General features: G+C 48.9%; 6 protein-coding genes across 6 annotated transcripts; 1 reads left to right on the top strand and 5 right to left on the bottom strand.

Annotated features, from left to right (window-relative positions):
- Positions 1-2729: 2729 nt before the first annotated feature.
- On the top strand, positions 2730-3218 carry FIBRA_06489 (uncharacterized protein; the record flags this gene model as incomplete). The annotated part of the gene is made up of 3 exons (XM_012328211.1): positions 2730-2897; positions 2966-3032; positions 3085-3218. The coding sequence occupies 3 exons, from the start codon at positions 2730-2732 to the stop codon at positions 3216-3218; spliced, it is 369 nt and encodes a 122-aa protein (XP_012183601.1).
- A 605-nt stretch (positions 3219-3823) lies between these two features.
- FIBRA_06488 (uncharacterized protein) lies at positions 3824-5313 on the bottom strand (the record flags this gene model as incomplete). The annotated part of the gene is made up of 6 exons (XM_012328210.1): positions 3824-3997; positions 4194-4506; positions 4575-4713; positions 4770-4846; positions 4907-4982; positions 5040-5313. 6 exons carry the CDS (start codon positions 5311-5313, stop codon positions 3824-3826), a joined length of 1053 nt encoding a protein of 350 aa, XP_012183600.1.
- Positions 5314-7295: 1982 nt separating this feature from the next.
- Positions 7296-8563, bottom strand: FIBRA_06487 (uncharacterized protein; the record flags this gene model as incomplete). The annotated part of the gene is made up of 7 exons (XM_012328209.1): positions 7296-7423; positions 7489-7663; positions 7717-7858; positions 7922-8029; positions 8076-8161; positions 8216-8374; positions 8426-8563. The coding sequence occupies 7 exons, from the start codon at positions 8561-8563 to the stop codon at positions 7296-7298; spliced, it is 936 nt and encodes a 311-aa protein (XP_012183599.1).
- Positions 8564-10059: 1496 nt separating this feature from the next.
- On the bottom strand, positions 10060-10483 carry FIBRA_06486 (uncharacterized protein; the record flags this gene model as incomplete). The annotated part of the gene is made up of 3 exons (XM_012328208.1): positions 10060-10125; positions 10187-10390; positions 10445-10483. 3 exons carry the CDS (start codon positions 10481-10483, stop codon positions 10060-10062), a joined length of 309 nt encoding a protein of 102 aa, XP_012183598.1.
- Positions 10484-10505: 22 nt separating this feature from the next.
- On the bottom strand, positions 10506-12370 carry FIBRA_06485 (uncharacterized protein; the record flags this gene model as incomplete). Its single annotated transcript, XM_012328207.1, has 11 exons — positions 10506-10712; positions 10762-10840; positions 10895-11122; positions 11182-11212; positions 11269-11428; positions 11481-11523; positions 11572-11584; positions 11642-11762; positions 11817-11890; positions 11943-11984; positions 12040-12370. The coding sequence occupies 11 exons, from the start codon at positions 12368-12370 to the stop codon at positions 10506-10508; spliced, it is 1329 nt and encodes a 442-aa protein (XP_012183597.1).
- Positions 12371-14357: 1987 nt separating this feature from the next.
- Positions 14358-16273, bottom strand: FIBRA_06484 (uncharacterized protein; the record flags this gene model as incomplete). Its single annotated transcript, XM_012328206.1, has 5 exons — positions 14358-14576; positions 14713-15252; positions 15308-15907; positions 15987-16187; positions 16253-16273. 5 exons carry the CDS (start codon positions 16271-16273, stop codon positions 14358-14360), a joined length of 1581 nt encoding a protein of 526 aa, XP_012183596.1.
- Between the last annotated feature and the right edge of the window lie 1650 nt (positions 16274-17923).

The raw sequence follows: 17923 nt of genomic DNA, 5'->3' as shown, positions 1-17923 counted from the left end.
TTGAGGAGACCGATCTCTGGGCATCGCGGGAGAAGGTCATTGCCATCGGGATCGCCGCGGCATCTAGTCCCCTCACTGCAGTAACCGACACCGATGTTGTGTGTATACCATAATCCGCGCCCTCAATTCGGATGTTAACATTGTGTTCGAGAACTAGGGCCAAAGTACTCACATCAACAGCGGCATGTTAGTCATGCAAGCATAATACCTGTCGAATACAAATGTTCGACCATGTACGACTGAAGACGACGCAAAAACAAAACAACAATCGGACGTCAGAAACGTGACATAAGATCACATGTCAGCCTCACTAAACCCGCCCGCGAATCCCACATCGTGGACAACGACACTGTCGTAAAATGTAAAGCTGCTGAGTGTTACTTGCGGGATGTACCGCCGTCCCTGACATAGGCGGATGGGATATTTGAATGGCTAAAAATATCTTGAGAGAACAGCCGCCGAGAGCAGCTGTGTTGCCAAATAAAATCAAGAACAAAAAAAACAAGAAATAGTCAGCTGCTGGTAAGCTGACGAATGGCGAACCCACTGACCAAAGAATCTCGTGGAGCCGTTATGCCCACGGTCAATGCGTCCGGGTGAATCTCAATTATTGCAAGAGGAGAAGAGGGTACGTCCTCACGTGCGCCTACTTGAGGCCTAGATGGTATATCAATCAGTACGTGCGGCAGTGACTAGTGATCGGTCATCAGTATGTCACGAATTCACCTCTAGAAACAGACGATAGCAACCGCAGTAGCATCAAAAGAGTTCCACATCAGTTTGGTCTTATTGCGGCTTCCAGCTCCACGAGAAAATAAGGGATACGGAATCATCGAGGCAACAGCAATGGTCGAGGTTGTGTGATCATAGACCAATAGCCCAGATAAAGCGGCGGCTAATGTCCCGTATAGCATCCGCGGGAAGTAGCCAGAGAGGTCTAGAGAGATCCTAGAGTAAGTCGATTTATCATGATGCAGCCTTGCGAATACGTGCGAGTGATGTGCTCGTAATCTCAGGACAACGGAAGTGACACATCAGTCATCCGGGATGTGTCGAAGCTCGTGCTCCACCCGTCTGGAATCTCTGATCGGTGACTCGTACGCCAACCGACGCGAGATAGGTCGTATTGAACAACATAATATGCTGGCAAGAAATTCGGGAAGAGAGGCCAGAACTGGTAGAATAGATAGTGCCGAAGTGTCATGAGACGTCTCATCAGCATTAAAAGCGCGGATTTCCCAAGTATTCTGTGATCTTCTGGCTTGCAACGAGTTAGTAGTTTGATCCATCTCCCATGAACGTCATACTGCTCACAGAGGACGGAGCGAAGGAGATCCGTAGCGCGAAGGTCCTTGAGGCAAGTTAGGACACGACTCCAGAAGCAACAAATTCGACATAGCTTGTGGGTAAGATTCAGCGACAAGAATATAGAAATCAAAATATTCGATCGCCAAGAGTGTCAACAGGGTAGGTATTGTTACAATGAGGGAACATATGGTGAGTAATTCTTATGAATATTGATAAGTGTCAGCCATGTAGTTTGTAGAGCTCACAAGCGGCTGACGAATTACCCACTTGTATCTATCACTGGCGAAAACGCCAGGGTTCTCCGTCTCATAACTGATGATAAGCCGGAATATTGAATCTTCCTATTCTCGTTAGGAATGGCAAGACCCCGGACTTAGCAACCGTGGGGCATTTTTCTGCTCTGAATTTGAAAGACTCTGGATCCCCTTTAATCCGACGATCGCACGACAAAAAATGATAGACGTACGCACGGATTGGAATGACACAAGCAATCGCAAAGCCGCGATACGTTTGCTCTGACAATTGGTAGTTGTAAGATGTGTCCCATTTGACAATCATCATGAGATCCATAAACTCCGTCAGATACGATTGAACCAGCGATCGCCCTATTTAAATAGATTATTCATCACCGCAGACAAGCGCCAGCACTGTTATGCACTAATGATGGAAGCTGAGATCATATTACTAAATTGACCAATCTGCAACATTCTGGAGTGACGGGACAGTCGACTACTGCATTTCGACAAAATGGCGCTGCAGAGAAAATGGTTCAGTGCAAACTGGCCATACAGATCAGAACACAGGTGACTTACCACTACCCATGGAATCACATTGTGAATGTACCTAGACGAAAACATCTGAGGCGATGCGGACGCACAGCTTGCTGCTCACGTTTTCGTCGGGCGAGCAGGACCAGTGGTGACAGAATTGGGGGGGGCAAGGAGGAAAGGGAGATATATTCAGAATGGATTATAGCTCACAGCCAATGTCGCGTCGTCCCCCATAGCTAGCTCTTACTTAAGTAGCAAGCCTTTGGATGCGAGGTTGTCTCCCGTATGCAGACTTCTGAATAGGGACCGCCGACGGTCTTCAAAATCAAGATGCGCCAGTGAGGGATCGTTGTAAGCGTCGCGTAGACGGTACTATAGACTAAAGCAAATCGAGCAACAATCATAATCACGTGTACACAAATCCGATCTGGCTCCGATCAGTCTGTTGCCTACGACGCGAGTTTAGCGCTTAACGCTTGCTGCGAACTTGCGTCAAGTTGACTCGGAGTTGACTCAATTGCCAGAGGCTGGGAGAAAGTGAAATCCATTATACTCATTTTTCAATAGGTGGGTAGTCATCGATAAATATGCACGATACAGAAAAGGCAATCCTGACGGCCGTCTGGAGTGAAGCCGTTGTACAGAGTGACGATGCCACCTCCCTCTTCCCCAGCCCTTCCGCTCAATGTAAATTCCTCTGGAACTCCTTCGAGACCGAGCACTTCAAGTCCGGGCTCGTCTTCTGCTGCAACTCTAACCACTACAAAGAACTCCGCGACCACTTCCGATATTTCCAGTCCTCATGAGCTGACGGCCTATGTGGGTGAACCATTCTCCTATTCTACATACTATGCGTTCAGAACTCTTGATGCCGTCTTCGATCTCAGGTCGAGTCCCTCCTGGAACAACTCGACACAAAATTTGACGATATGTCTACCCAAATTCTTGATCGCAGTATGCTGCCTTCAACACCGATCATATGATATGGTTCTCATCCGAGCCTCAGTGATGCAGATGTCTACGCGTGTTGATGCGTTGGAAGCCGCAATACAAGACATCATCAACGGTGATACAACAGTTGGACCTCCCAGCTTGCCCCAATCCCCTGCTACTTCCCAGCGGAGGCCTGGAGATTTCTGATCGTGTTAAACAGTGGAGTGACTTCTTGTTTCCTCTAAGAATACCTGCATGCTAATTTCAGTTGTGATTGTTCTACGTAGGGCATCGACAAAAGCTATACAAGGACCACGGGCGCAATTGAGACAATGCGTACTATCATCTCACACTGCACAGGGCACTTCCAATGACTTAGTAATCGCTCGCAAGGAACTATACATCCAGCGAGATATATGAAGTGCCCGAGATTACTTCTAATTCTACCGGGAAATACAAATTCGTCTAGTTGAGCGAGGTCATATATTCTCGCTCTTTTCAAGACTGTACGGGAGCCATAATTGATACGGTAATATAGTGCCTTACATAGTATAGTGACCCTCTTGACAGTGTGATGGTAGAGACTTCGAATCCAAACTCAGGAGCAGCATAGCTTCTAGTGGGAGAAGGACATCAGTTGCCCATCTGAGGTAGAGCTATGCGCAAAAATAGCTTTCACAATTTCAACAAACATGGATCACATCGACCTTGAAGAAGAAATGCAAATCAAATGAGCCTTAAAGACGGAAAATGTCATGCCTTAAGGAGAAAGACGTATATTATACAGTCTGGACCTTCTACGTATCAGTAACCTAGTCCAGACCAGGCAGCTTAGCTGCTGGTGGGGGAGATAAAACCCTCCTGGCTGGTGCCGCACCAGAAGGGGCGCCGCCAAACATTGCCGATAACATATCGCCCAAAGGATTGGCAGCCTGGGTTTTTGGAGGAGGTATCGCGAAGTATATTTCCGCAATCTCAATCAGTGCCTAGGTTCAATATGTGTCAGTAATAGACAATAGTACAGAGGTGGGGAGACAGGGAGACAGGCCAGCGTGCAAAGAGCCTGAAAGAAGCGTGTAATAGAGAATCGTCCGTTACGACACTCGCGTTCCGAAACTTGCATACGCAAGTTCCATCTTTCGACCTATTATAACGCTTTCAGACACAAAGGGGGTGACCCACCTTGCGTAATTCTTTGCTGGCCAACAGTCCACCCTTACTCTGATACGTCCCACATAGCCTCACCCATGCTTCTCGCATCGCTTTATTATGCGCCCCCTGAGCACGCTGGCATGTCCGCACAGCAAGCTGCGTAAAATTGACAACGGGGTCTGTCGTGAACAATATCTCATCGGCTGGGCCTCCTTGCGCATCTCTCACGACTATGGGTGTTGATTGATGAGTGGACACTAATGCGGGCCTGGTCGAAGTCAGCTGTGAGACATATTGAGTCACAAAGGTCCGTGCAGCAAGGATATTTCCATTCTGAAGATAGCTGTTGGAGAGTCGTGGAAGCTGTAATTTGACAACGACCCACACCAGAAACGCTGTGAAGCCACGTACGGTATTGTTCCACGTAACGCAAAGGCAGCAAGATTTCCACGGTCGCCAAGCCAATCTATGTAGAGTTGAGCGAGCGAGCGCGCACTGTCGCGTTTCCCTGACGTGAGGTAGTGGGGCTCGGCAGCTTCAAAAACGCCCTCTAGAGGAGAGGATGCTAAGTGATTTTGCAGTGGACGCCAGTGACAAGGATCAGACCTTTGTACAGTAGCTCTCCAATGTAATGATGTAGATCAGGATCACCCGCGGGATTGGCACAATGTTTGCCCGACCAGCTTGAGGAGTAATCATTGAAGGCGAAATACACATCGGGGGACTGTATTAAAATTACTTACCCAACAGCTTTATCGATGATTGTCTTCCTCCACGCCCCAGATGACCCCGTCAATGCAATAAGTTGAGTGACTCGGCCTAGAAGCAACGATTCAATTAAGCAATAAAGTCGACTCGATCTAGCCGAAGGCGTACCTCGACTCTCCTCATTTACTTCCTCTCCCTTGCTGTCGTAAACGTCCAACATAAACGACGCTAAGTCTATTCCACTGCCCTGCTGCCCTGCCTTCAGAAGCTCCCGCGCGGATTGAAAGAGAACGTCGATGGCCGTATCATACTGTTGTGCCTTAGCATATCGCGAAGCAAATGTACGGGCCTTCTGGTGGGCTTCATACGCCTGGCCTGAAGCGATGAGAGGGAGCACGGCATCGAGAGCTCGGGAGGAAGATGGTTTGGATACGGGAGCCATCTTCTGCAAGTTATCAGCGGAGCGGATATAAAGAAAGGCTCTGCGGGGATCAACGACGAATACTGAAGCTCGGAGATGCCGTTGAAGCGTTTGAACTCCGCGTCTTGGACGCGATCTCCCAAAAATCACTTCTGTCCCTTCGTCCACGGCTTACTTATACAGGAGTGTGTTGCTAGCGTTTTGCACATACATGCTCCCACACGTGCTTGTCTTTATTTCGCTCGCTTAGATTCAAGGCAGTGTTGAAGTTGTCACCTCGTTCGTGCACTGCAACTCGCCACTCAGCGCTGATTGACCAAGGTTGTTGGTCTCTTGCTTTCTAAAAACATTCTGTTTTCTCCACGTTGCCGACCCAGATTGTGGGTTCGCCCCGTGTACGCCCATGCCCATCTGTACTAGCTGTACTCATCCTACACCATATCTCTACACCGTCTATCAATCGGCGTATAACCTACGGTTGGAGCAATGCGTTAGCAAACAAATATGCGTACAGTGTCTGTTCTAAAGCCGTCATATCTAGGTGAAATGCCATGCCTTCGCCGATCCGTACATTGAGCATGACACCCTAACTCTTCTGCTTGATCTGATCCTCCTAAAGAGAGACGTGTATCGGCATCTCTTGTTTAACAGGGGTCTAGGGGCACGGAGAGCAGGTAGTGGTGATATTTTCTTTGATTCACGAGCCGTGTCGCATTTAATGTCATGTCAGACGATCAATCCCACTCCGCGGACTATCTTGTGGACTGGAGACAATGTAGGGAGAAGGTATGTCTGCTACATCAGAGTATTTTCGTCAAGAAGAGAATTAGTGTGGGTAGGCTAGGTGGTGGCTGATTGTGAAGCTTGGTGCTGCTTTGATCGCGGTAGATGCATGTTCGTCATGAATTTTTCGAATTATTCTAGGAGCTTAGACTGACATTCGATCACGGTTTCCGGACTCCAGTCATTAGATGGGCCCATCTCAGTAAATCCAGGGTACTGCGTGTGTCGTAGCATTAAGTTCAACTAGTGCATTCTAGATACTGGCGCTCCGTCTGATCGATTGGAAGAGATTGTTCATTGGAACCGCGATTCTTTGGAATGCTTTGTACGGATTCTTGGTGGATGTTTGTTCGGTACGTTTGTCTCTGTCATGCGGGAAAAGGTCCGCTGAAAGGTCATCAGAGACGGTAGCGTTCCATGCTGGCATTGTACTAGCCTGCCATATCGTTTTCGAGTGTCTAAATCGGGCTCGTCGGTGGAAGCCTAGGGTCTCCGAAGCATCACAGACATCAGGAATTTCACAAGAATTTAGGTACGTTTACGCTAAGCCAGGGCTTTAGAGTATCGGATTTTTGACACCGCGTGTGTTACCCGTGCAGATACTCACATGTTCCACTCACCTTGCTTTACTCGTCGTTGACGAAGCTCTTTTTACTCTTTCTGCTGTCCATCTGGCGTCCAAATTCCCACAACGAGCCTCAATTTTCCGCGGAAGTCCATGAATCGATAACTTTTGCCCGCGTCTTGAGCCTTCTCAACGAAGATACGTTTGATCGTGAGTGGGTAGTACGGAATGTATTAGGCGGAATGGCTGCTGGCTTTGGCTTAAGAGGTAAGACCCAACCATAATCCCTGATTCTGTTTATAGGCCAAGATCTAACACCGGTCTTAAATCTGGCTTTCGAACACTAAAGCTGATTTTTTGCCTTAACAGTCGTACTGAATTGTCATCCTGTTTTTACTACCATCATCATACTGGCGGGATGGGCAATTAAAACCATGGCCGCTCAGTTTGTTAGCCAATGGGTGGAACTCGCACAAGGCAGGAAGGTGCCAGGAGACATGTGGTTGGCATATAGTATACCCTAAATCTATCCCATTTCGCATTCACAGATTACACATGTACATAAGCATAAGTCGGCAAAGCGATCAGTGACACATGTGCCAAATTTAGCAACGAATGGACAGGAAGAACGAAACAGGATGCAATTAGGACCGAATTACAGGATAAAGGGGAAGATAGCCTTCCTTTCCCTTGGGTACTCTTTGAACTCTTTTCTGTATGCCTTGTGTCGCTTCAATGCCCACATGGCCAGGATATACGTCGAGACCGCGACGAAGAACCACGCTATGGAATAGAAGCATCCATAACAGTCAGTTCTTGCAAGGAAAGAAAAGAAGTATCACACGGACCAGCATAGCTTCCGGTCATGGCGGCTATGGCCACCCAAGAAATAATTTCGAAGAAGTAGTGAGGACATGAGACCAGAGCAAACCCATAGCCATACGGAATTGAGCGTGTCTTAGTTCCTTCAGGACGAAGGGAGCGTAACGTAAGGTGGGCGTAAAGATTGGAAAGTTCAGCAAACTGTAAAATTTTTTAGTTACAGCGCCAATTTAGTCGCAAGTCTAAATACATACAAGCCAAAGCGCTGCGCAGCTCCACAGGAACCTAGGGTTATCCCTGAGCGAGCCGCGAACATATTGCGCATAGTTATCGTATGTAGGACTGTATACCGCGGCCGCGAGGAGGAAGCCACTCAGCACCCAGTAATGTGCAGAACTGTGTTGAAGGGTCAGTATATCTAAAGTAACCATACGCCAGCCAAAAGCGGTTGGAACGCACTTTCTGAATACAAAGGAGAACGGCATCGTGCCGTGAGAGAAGCGATGCACGTAAATTGTCTCCAGCTCGCGCTTGATGAAGTGCGCAAGCACAAGACCAAATACCATCCTGGTTCATATCAGCATTAAGTATCTGAAATCGGAGAGCAACGTACTTTTGTAGCATACTTTTCGGAACGAGGGCACCGTACCAGAACCGCGGGTAATTATAAATTAGCGGATGGATGATTAGGGGACCTGCCTGGAGAACGTATGGAGCTCCGCAGTATGCTAGGCATGGTGGCGGATTACTCACGTATTCAATCACGTAGACTGTACGCCAACCGAGTTGAGCTCCCAAATCTTTGACCGTGAGCTCTCCTCCATCGCTTAGACCCGTGTCTTTGAGGGTAATTTCGTCCGCAAGCGCCTTCCGCTCTCCTTTGAGTGTGAGCTTTTGACGCGATGCATAGAACTAAGTGGATAATCACAGTTGCGTTCACAGTGGCGAGACAGCTAGACTCACTCTGGGGAATTTTGTAGCTACTGCCGCTTTGACATCCGCTACTGTAACATCCTCGAGGTTCTTATCCAGTGTAATAGTAACCGGAAGACCCCTAGCCAAAGACACGCGACCGACAGCAGAAACGTTTACTGTGACCATAGTATACGCGAACTAGGGAACTACAGGTGGCAGAAAGCTAGGTAAGGCGCTTTCAAGCTACCGTCGAGTTATTTCGAGTTATAGGATATAAATATATTTATTTTAAGTCACTGGTCTCTTGTTGGACCCGTGGCACAGTGGTAGCGCGTAAGATTCCAGTTAGTGGATATCCTTAAGGTCATCCGTTCAAATCGGGTCGGGTTCATGTCTTTTTCTTCTAATTTTGCGTGCAGGTCTTATTTGACGCATATAAATTCGTATGACAGATCATAGATAATGCATTTGCATCGATGCTCAATATATTAGTAGATAGGCTCGATAACTTGAGATGTACAGTATAGTATCCTGTGATGGCCCGAAAGATACAGGATGAGCACGCTACCACAAGGTTCACAGAAGGTTACAAAGTAAACTTGGAACATGAAGTGAGGCAGGATTCGGACTCTAACTTTCAAGCGAACATTTGCTTCGCAAAGGAGGGTCGGTCGGAGTCCCGGACATATTCTGCCAATTGATCCCCAGCATATTCAAAACCGCATAGTACATACCCACAGTACTTGGAGTTACAAGAGCTTTGTCAGAAGACGGCGAACGTCATGAGCTCAGACATGACTCGCATCTGATTGAGGACGCCCGGCGCAACCTGGAAGTCAGACCTTGGCCTGCACCCAAGCCCCGCCCGCAATTGCACAGGCCTCGGAGCCCTTAGCAGTTCACCCGCCCGAGACGGGGCAGGTCATGCCAATGGATATCTTTCCCCCGCGAAGAAATGTAGAAGTGGGACCATCCTTCATTTCCTCATTGACTTTGTGCTAACGCGGTGAGGTACGAGGTCAGTGCGGTTAGCGGAAACCCTGACTAAGAGGCAGACGCGAGTTCAATGGCAAAAGAGGTACGCGTTCCCTGGTGAGCCTGTTGCGGTCGACACTGTAACAAAGTACATGGATGGTAGCCACTGATGGAAAAGTTGACTGCAGAGTGGCCAAGTTGTGTGTAGGTCGATAGTCTGTTGCATGGCCTTATGTAGACTGGAGACCACCCGTGAGCTTGTATCACAGAATTTGCATGCCGATCTCGGAAGATGTTATTGAGTCGTCAGGTTTGGCCTGAAGTTTCCAGAACTTTAATAGTACAATCAATTTAGTCAATAACAGACAGGAGATGACACCTCGCCCTGAGTCTGTAGACGTCCTGCGTGTTATTTACCCTTTAATCGTTCGAGCAACGGCATTCCCAAAAGTAATAATTCCCACATCATGTACAGGGCTATCCACTAACCTCCGATTACCGGTTCCAAATCAGTACGAGAGATAGGCTCTTGAATAGATACAATTGCGCATCAAACGCTCGAGACGCAAGACCTGCACGCTCAGCGCGTTGGAAGTATACTTTATCGTTCCAGCATAATACGATAGACTAACAATTTACTTTAGACGTCCAACTTGAAGGAGATCTGCCACCTAGTCGCAATTCGAATGCAACCAAAGCACCTATTTTTACACGCACGTAAATCCTTCGGGAGTAGATTGGTTTCCTCCATTATAACGCAAGCTCTTCGGAAACTGCCCAGGTGTATCCAGTAGGTCAGTTATGCTTCAGTGATGAAAAGGACGTTTCGCTGACCTGGCACAATGGCCGCACAAATCCGACACCATCTGTCACATTGTTGTGGTTCCAGTAGACTGCATACAGCGAGGATGGTGCGATTCCCTGCTCAACCCACTGCACGATTGCCGCGAGGATATTGTATTCTGGAGCCATCGACAGCGGAGGCATCCCATTCGACGCTTGTTGCGCGCCGCCGAACGAATTGGCACCATATCCGCGCTGCAGCGCAGTAAATTCCAGTCATGTGCTCAATATGTAATCAGGTTGGCTCACCCTACTGCATAGCACCACCAGAGTTAATGACTCTGCCATGAGGCCAGGATGGATTTGAAACTCACCAGTGGTTCATCCCGGGTGCAGTGAACATGCGGTAAAAATCATCTATCTTCAGCTCTGTATGCGCCTGGGTGAACGCATACACCGATTCATACCAGTGCAGCGAGTTCCCCGGGCTGATCAGCTGGTCTGCCCATCCAACATAGTGCAGGACCTTGCCGTTATGCTCTGGACCTGCGAATGCAGTGAGGTTGGGGTCGATCGCCTGCGATTCCATCAACTAACATGCCCTAATACAACGTCAAAAAGCTCACATTGGACTGTCCAGGATCAATTTCGTCCGCGATGGGAATAAGAGATGCGTTATATTGCTCAATCGTCCACTCCGTGTCACTTTGTAGAGACGGTTTGATCAGCGGAACACTTCCACAGGTACAAAGATCTTACTTTAAGACAAAATACCGGAACCACTCCTGAGAAATCTCAAAAGGAGCCTGGGTCACAAGGGCATCAGGGAAGGCCACCTCCCCTCCCGGATAATAGGACCCGAATATCCACGTCTGATTGGTCTCGTAGTAATCTGCGTAGATTCGACGGGCGGCTTCAATCTGCGGGATAGTGAGGCACGTCGATGGGTCCTGTCCAGGACGGCAAGTGAGGGTTTCTGGTCGGAAGCTGGTGTATACAGAGCATTCAATGCTCTGGCGGCACGAGGCCCGACTAAATTAACCTACTTGCAGAATCTTGGATCATTAATGATACCATCTGTCAGCTAGTGAAGTATTAGCTCATGAATTCGTCTTCGTCGCGTAGACCAATACATGCCCCGTCAAGTGCATCGCATTGTCTCAAAACCTCCGGATGAACGACATGAATCCACTGTGATGCATTTATGAAACGTGACGCAGGTCGAACGTCGAGATTCATGTGGATTGACCAATCTTGCAAGTGCGTCTGCCAGTTAGCGGGGGAGCCTACAACCTGTTCCAGCGTAAGCAATTAAAGAGATCACGATAACGAAGATTAGACTCACGACACCGTCGAAATCTTCCGGGAATGTTTGGATTTCCTTCAGCCTATCAAAGATCAGAAGGGGATGATATCTACAACGGAACCCAACATACCCCTGACGTCCGCCTGCAGGTTAACTCAGATGAGCAGACCTTGGCACTCAAAAGTATGCCTTGGACTCACCTGTTGAACAACCCAGATAATATGATTTATTGTGTATTTGGTCGTAGTACTGATTTGTGACTTCTTTTCCCGAGATGACACTCAGATGTAGTGCCCGCCACCCCCAATCGACAATTGCGTTCTAACGGTGAGGATACACATCAGTTTAGATACAGAAGAGATCGCAGATACACACATCATTGTGCGGACCACCCCAGGTTCCTACCCGCACACCCCCAGTATGACCGGTATCTGTTGATATACCTGCAACTGTACAGAAGAGTTGAGTCAATGTATGCGTACGACGTATCAAGCGACTTACAGCCTTGGGCGATGGCAAGATATCCAAGATCTGCGACGTTGACTGTCAAGGTGATGTCAGATTGGGAAAAGTCTGCGTGATGAAGGCCGATGCGTACCTCCGCCAGCGAACCCGCCGTTTCCGACAGTCAGAACGCGGCCATTCCATTCGTCGGGCAGCCATACTTCCGTGTTGCACGACGAATTCGCCGTCGTGTTGGTAGTAATTACAAGCTGAACACGGCAGAATCCGGGGAGGGCATTTGTGTCGATGCTTGACATATGTGTTGCCAAATCTACAGTAGCATTTGCGGCGTAGTATGTTGTGGCGAAGACAGTAACATCTGTCCGATTATGGAGTGTGAAAGACGAGCATGTAGACTCCCAGCCGAGAACGGTGTGAAAGTTGAGTAGTGCTGGGGCAAACAGCCATTGCAGACCGTAGAACATGGGGAGGGGCTTGACAGGGATCATGTTTCAAGATGACGATGACGATGAGTCCTGCATCTTTATACTGCTAGTAGGCGCTGCAAAGCGGCAAGATACAGCCCTCGCGTCTACGAGCAATCGCTGTCATGGGGGTGTTGCATGAACTGTCGTACAGTATCATAAGGCGCTCAGGATAGCCAGACGTATTGAACCGTCGTTGTTAGCGTCATCGGTGTATGTCGCCCATCACTTGCATGGTTGTCCTTGAGGGTCTTAGCCTTTTATGGTTATTCTGTGCCTCGAGGCTCGCGCTCTGAGCGAGCTAACATTTGGTGGCTTGATGGCCAGTCAGTTTGCATCAGTAAGGACGGTCCAATTCGCTCGCCAAACCTGCGAGTGCAGTATGAATGAAGCTAATGGGAACGTATGTACTGGTTGCCACCATCATAGAACTTCAAGTCAGTTTCACAACAATATCATTCCGGACTTCAACCCCACCAGTGACGTACATCCTCTGTTGCGATGTCCGTCATCACCATGGGATGTAAATTTATATGGGCGCATAGCCTTCTATATGCTCCCCCAGGCTCTCCGCAGAAAAATCATACAACGTGCATTTCACGGAACGAGCACGTACCTATTTGACTCCGCAGCCTTAGTAGGAGCGTTTTAGAACAGCAGCGCGTTGATGCTGCATGTCCTCGTATAGACAATCGCGCCGCACCCGCGTTGCTGATCAGCGATCTCCGAGACTTCAACGCAGGGGGTCACATATCACATAGTCAACATCATTTGTCGTGCACGCAGCCGCAGGAGACGACGATCAAGCAAGACACCGAGCATGCACCTGATCACTATGGGCCGAGGCAGCATGAATTGAGGCGAGCATTTTACTTCCGCGAATGAGCGCCCGATCATACTCCGCCAATTGATCGCCAGCCACCTGGTATGTTCATAATCACAGCTTCCGTCGTGCATGAACAATATTACCTACTAGCAGCCAAAGCAAATGCCAGATTACGGGGCCACGTACATACTCACAGTACTTGACAAGACGTGTCTTGAGCACGATCGGGAAGGAGCGTTGTCAGAAGGGGACGAACGCGATGAGCGAGTCAGACCCAACTCACATCGGACAAGGATGCGCGACGCAAGCGCTGAAGTGGCCAGCCGTCAGGTGCATTGCTTGAGTTACGTCGAGTAAATCACAAGACAGTCTCCAGGAGACAAGACAATACAACCAGTTAGATAAAAAAAAACAGAACGTGGCGCCCGGTGCAGATATAGTACATAGCTGTCCGTACGTATACCGTTCCCTGCGACCCTAATCACCTGATGACGAAATGGCAAGACTATCTGACGAGCCAAGAGGGCGACCGGGGCAAGCTCGAAGCTCAAAACAAAAAGAATCAAGGTGGGAGCAGAGACACCGAGGGGTATTAACACAAATCAATAAACAGAAGTGTGGACAATGCAAAAAGAACCATGCAAACTGGGATAGGGGACGGTGCACGTGAAGACAAAACAAAGGATGGAAAGGGAGAAAAGCAGGAAATGATAATAAATCAGGTGCGGCGACAAGAGGCATACACAAAGCGAGCATGGGAGAGGCATATGCAGTCCAAAACAAGAGTGTTTGACATGAGAGCGTACAAGGAGTAATGGGGGTGACAGGATCATGAGGAGTTCCATGCGAATGGCATTGCGTGTCGGGACGCGTTGATGGAGGCATCGAACCGAGACAATTTCAGAAAGCAAAATGCGCTGACAATCATAGACGAAGACATGATCGAGTGGGAGTGTAGAGTGTGATAATCAAACACATGTGATGGGACTGCAGCAGACGAAATGATAGGTGGGTGTAGATGATGATGGATGCGTGCGGCAATGAAAAGTCGGACTGGTGATACAAATGGTGAGCCAAGGAGACGATAAAAATGCATGAGACGAAGCGATGGGACAGTCGAGTACAGGAGGGTCCCGCCATCCACTTCGCAAACAACGCCTCTTATGCTTCGACGTTCATCTCTCTCGGTAGATCGTCCTCGATATGTGAACGCGCCCACTCGATGGCGTACAATGATGCTTTCAGGAATTTCTTGTTCGCGTACTTCTGGCAGACATGTTGCTTTGTGAAACCCGCCTCGGTGAGTTTGTCAATAAGGAGCTGGTGACCAGGGAAGAGGTGTTCTTCCGTAAAGCCGGAATAGAACACAAACGCATCATTCTGAAAGCGACAAACAATGCAAGTCAGTTCATGTTCCATCACGTGAGCGTGACGCATTAAGGAGGACAAAAGAACAGAGTGTGTGATCATGGCGTCTCAAGATATATGATGGCTAAGTGATAGACGAGTTACTCACCCAGTCCCCACCCAACATCCTTCGCGCAGTATACATTCCTATAGCCGCCACTAAGCTAGGTTTGACCCTTAGGAATCGATGATCTAGTAGCGTAACCTCCGTGAGGAACTTGCTCAAGGTGCGTGTCTGGATATCGTAGTCGTCGGCTTTGCTGATCTTGCGCATCCAGCTATACGGTGAGCAGTAATGACTGATCTTGAAGTCAAGTGTCTGCAACACAATCCGCTCGCCCTTCAGAATTTCCTCTTTCGTGTAGCCATTCTCCGTCATATAGACGAACTCGTCAACCGAAGGCGCGAGGATTTCCTCGTATTTCGCCGCGATGAACATTGCAATAACGCCAACGAGCTGCAACTTGAGGATGTAAACGACTCGTTTGCTCAAGAAGCGATCGACAATATTAACTGCAGTCCAGAGGGTTTCAGGAAGCATGTGGTATCGCAAGTGTACTTGCAAGAGCCAATCCACAAGCGTCTGACGCATTGCCCAAGTAATTTCGCTCTGGCCGTCCATATAGTCAGGGTTTGGCATGACGTCCTCCTACATACACCATTAGAATGACGGTCATATGCGCACAGGTGAAAGAAAGACATACCTCGAGCTCGGTCATATACTCGAATATCTCTTCTGAGTATTCGGAGACCATCGTCATGTCGTATTCATCAACGGGATCATCAAAACTTTCCCGAATCTCGTCGACCTCTCGTCTGTACCGTTCAGCGCGTTCCGTATTGACTTCTGGCCATACGCGCTGCGATTTGGCAACGAAATCCCCAACTTCCAGCTCGAGGTCTTCATCATAACCAGCGGCCTCCATATTGACCTCCTGCTCTGCATCGAGCGAGTTCATTTGGTCGGCGGAGGATGACTGGACGACAATCTGCTGCTCCTCAATATCCATGTCATCATCTTCACCATCGAGATCCTCGGTCGCCATGGGTGGGAGGTATTCCTGAGGAACAGGGACCGGGACGCGGTGAGCAACCCGTGCTGGAACATGAGGTCGTTGCACGCGTATTGAGGACGATCGGGTGTGAACAGAGGTCACAGTGGGAGCTACTGGACCAGCCCTAGTGGAGTTCAAAGGCACCCTCTGAGGCCCGGCCACGACCGCAGCTGAGGAGCGAGTACGTTTAGTACCAACCTCTGCGACTTCCTTCTCCTTGCCATTACCGTTAAACTTGTTAACGTTTTCCTGCATCAACAGATCATGATGAGCACGTCACAGATCTGATGGCACAACAACAATATTTTGGGAACAACAAGAGACATACTTTGCGGTTGACGGCTGTCGTAGTCACTTCGCTGAGAGCGGGACGTTGAGGGCCAGTTTTTGCAGCGGCGACAGCGGCGTGCGGGAGACGCGAGACACCTTGAATAGCAACGCTTGAAGATTGTCGGACATGTCTACTCGTTGCGTTTTCATCGCCGTTGATTTTGGGACGCTGAGGGCCGGTTCGGTTGCGCATAGGCAGCTAAATGTGGCGCACCAGTTGAGAACAGTCGGAGCACGCCAGAGCGATAGAAAAAATAAACGTACCCGGACAGAATGGTTTGCCATTGTTCAAATGTGAATATCTACTGTGAAGCGTTGGGAATGACAGCAAAACGAAGACCAGGATGAACTTGGTGTATGAGTGTGCCGTTCGCAACAAATAGAGAGAAGAGAATAAAATGGGCCCGACGTGCGAATGTGTGAAAGAGGGGCGAAGAAGGGAATGGTGCGCTCTCAGGAGGAGACGACAGTGTCAGCCTATGGTACGGCAACAACTTGGTTGTGGATGTTCGTTTCGCGATTTCAACTTGGCCCGCGTCGCGTTTGCACGTGACCGCCAAACTGAAACAAAGAACGCGCCAGCGCGTCCTGTCACACGCTGTCACGCTTCTGCTCCAGTCTCAGTTTGTAGACTGCTCCCGTCGCACGACCCAAGAGTAAGACACCGCGTGCGCCGTACGGTATGCAGTCTTGTAACTATTGAGACCAGTCCTGCATACACCCTCACCGAGAATGTTCCCAGTGCGAATCCTGCGCATTGAGAACACGTATGTCTCCGAATGCCGACATTTTTGATATGCAAGGACGCTTTACAGTAACTGAGGGCATCGCCTACGCGTACGGGCCGAATGCGGGGCCACCGGTATCGCCGCGGTCACCAACGCGCCTTGTGTCATCCGCCTTGGCACTCTGTCTGGCGGTGGCGCAGAGAAAGAGATCAGACCCGTGAAGCGACGAGCGCACTCGGCCATAAGCATAAGGTGAAGGTACTAGACGCACAGCACCCGACCACAGTGAGTAGCCCATCCGAAAGCCGTTCAGCCATGACTATTGCTGCATAACGACAACGACGTTAATTGACACTCGAGACATACGCATAATACGGAAGGAATATAATGGCATTCGTGGACGGGCTGCTGGCAAAACATCGCCCAGGCCATTGTATTACGGACACGGCCGTTATCGTGGACAGTCATGATCTCTTAGCATCTTACCTCTTTCATGCAGCGTCTAGCGGGAATTGGAAGGGGTTGCAGAATCGGAATATTATCTGAATTATAATCCCAATAAATATACCTTCACTATCATTCGACGGCGACATCGAACAGAGCAAAAAATTTTGAATGAAAAGAATACCAATGAGCACAGAGCCTTGAAATCCGGGGAAGTCAGTTATACAGTAACTAAAACTGTATATAGCATAACATATCGACGCCGAGTTTCAACTTTTGACGTAGTAATCATATTGTGTGAACATCCAGACAAGAGAGACGGCTTGATGTGAAATATGAAAAGCGATGTAAGTCCGTTTGCAATTGAGACAAGGGGACCTGGATTCACTCACATGATACAATTACTGGACTCATGACAGGAACGTTGAGCCTTGCGGTCCGGAAGATGAGTAACTCAGAAGCGAAGTGCGCGAATGCGAAGAGATAGCTGAAGAGCGCAAGATCATAGATCCTAAGGAGGAGAGAAGTCAGGGCGGGGTTAGGGAGTTTCGATCTAAGCATAGCGCACTGTTTTATATTTATATAATATGCCGCATAAAGCCGTATTGTTGCAGATGTGAGCGTCCATATGGCGAATGTCCTCGCTTGCAAGGGGGTCACTGTAGGAGCGGTGAGATATCGGAGGGCGTGCAGAAGGCGATTACTTACCGGGATACGGTGGTGCGGCATAAAGCTGGCGAGTGAACTTCAGGGTCACGAAGTT

The sequence above is a fragment of the Fibroporia radiculosa genome, assembly GCF_000313525.1.
Source record: "Fibroporia radiculosa TFFH 294 genomic supercontigs, scaffold7719, whole genome shotgun sequence".
NCBI classification, from domain to species: domain Eukaryota; kingdom Fungi; phylum Basidiomycota; class Agaricomycetes; order Polyporales; family Fibroporiaceae; genus Fibroporia; species Fibroporia radiculosa.
The sequence above is the reverse complement of the archived record's forward strand: the minus strand, read 5'-3'. Positions and strand labels throughout refer to the sequence as shown.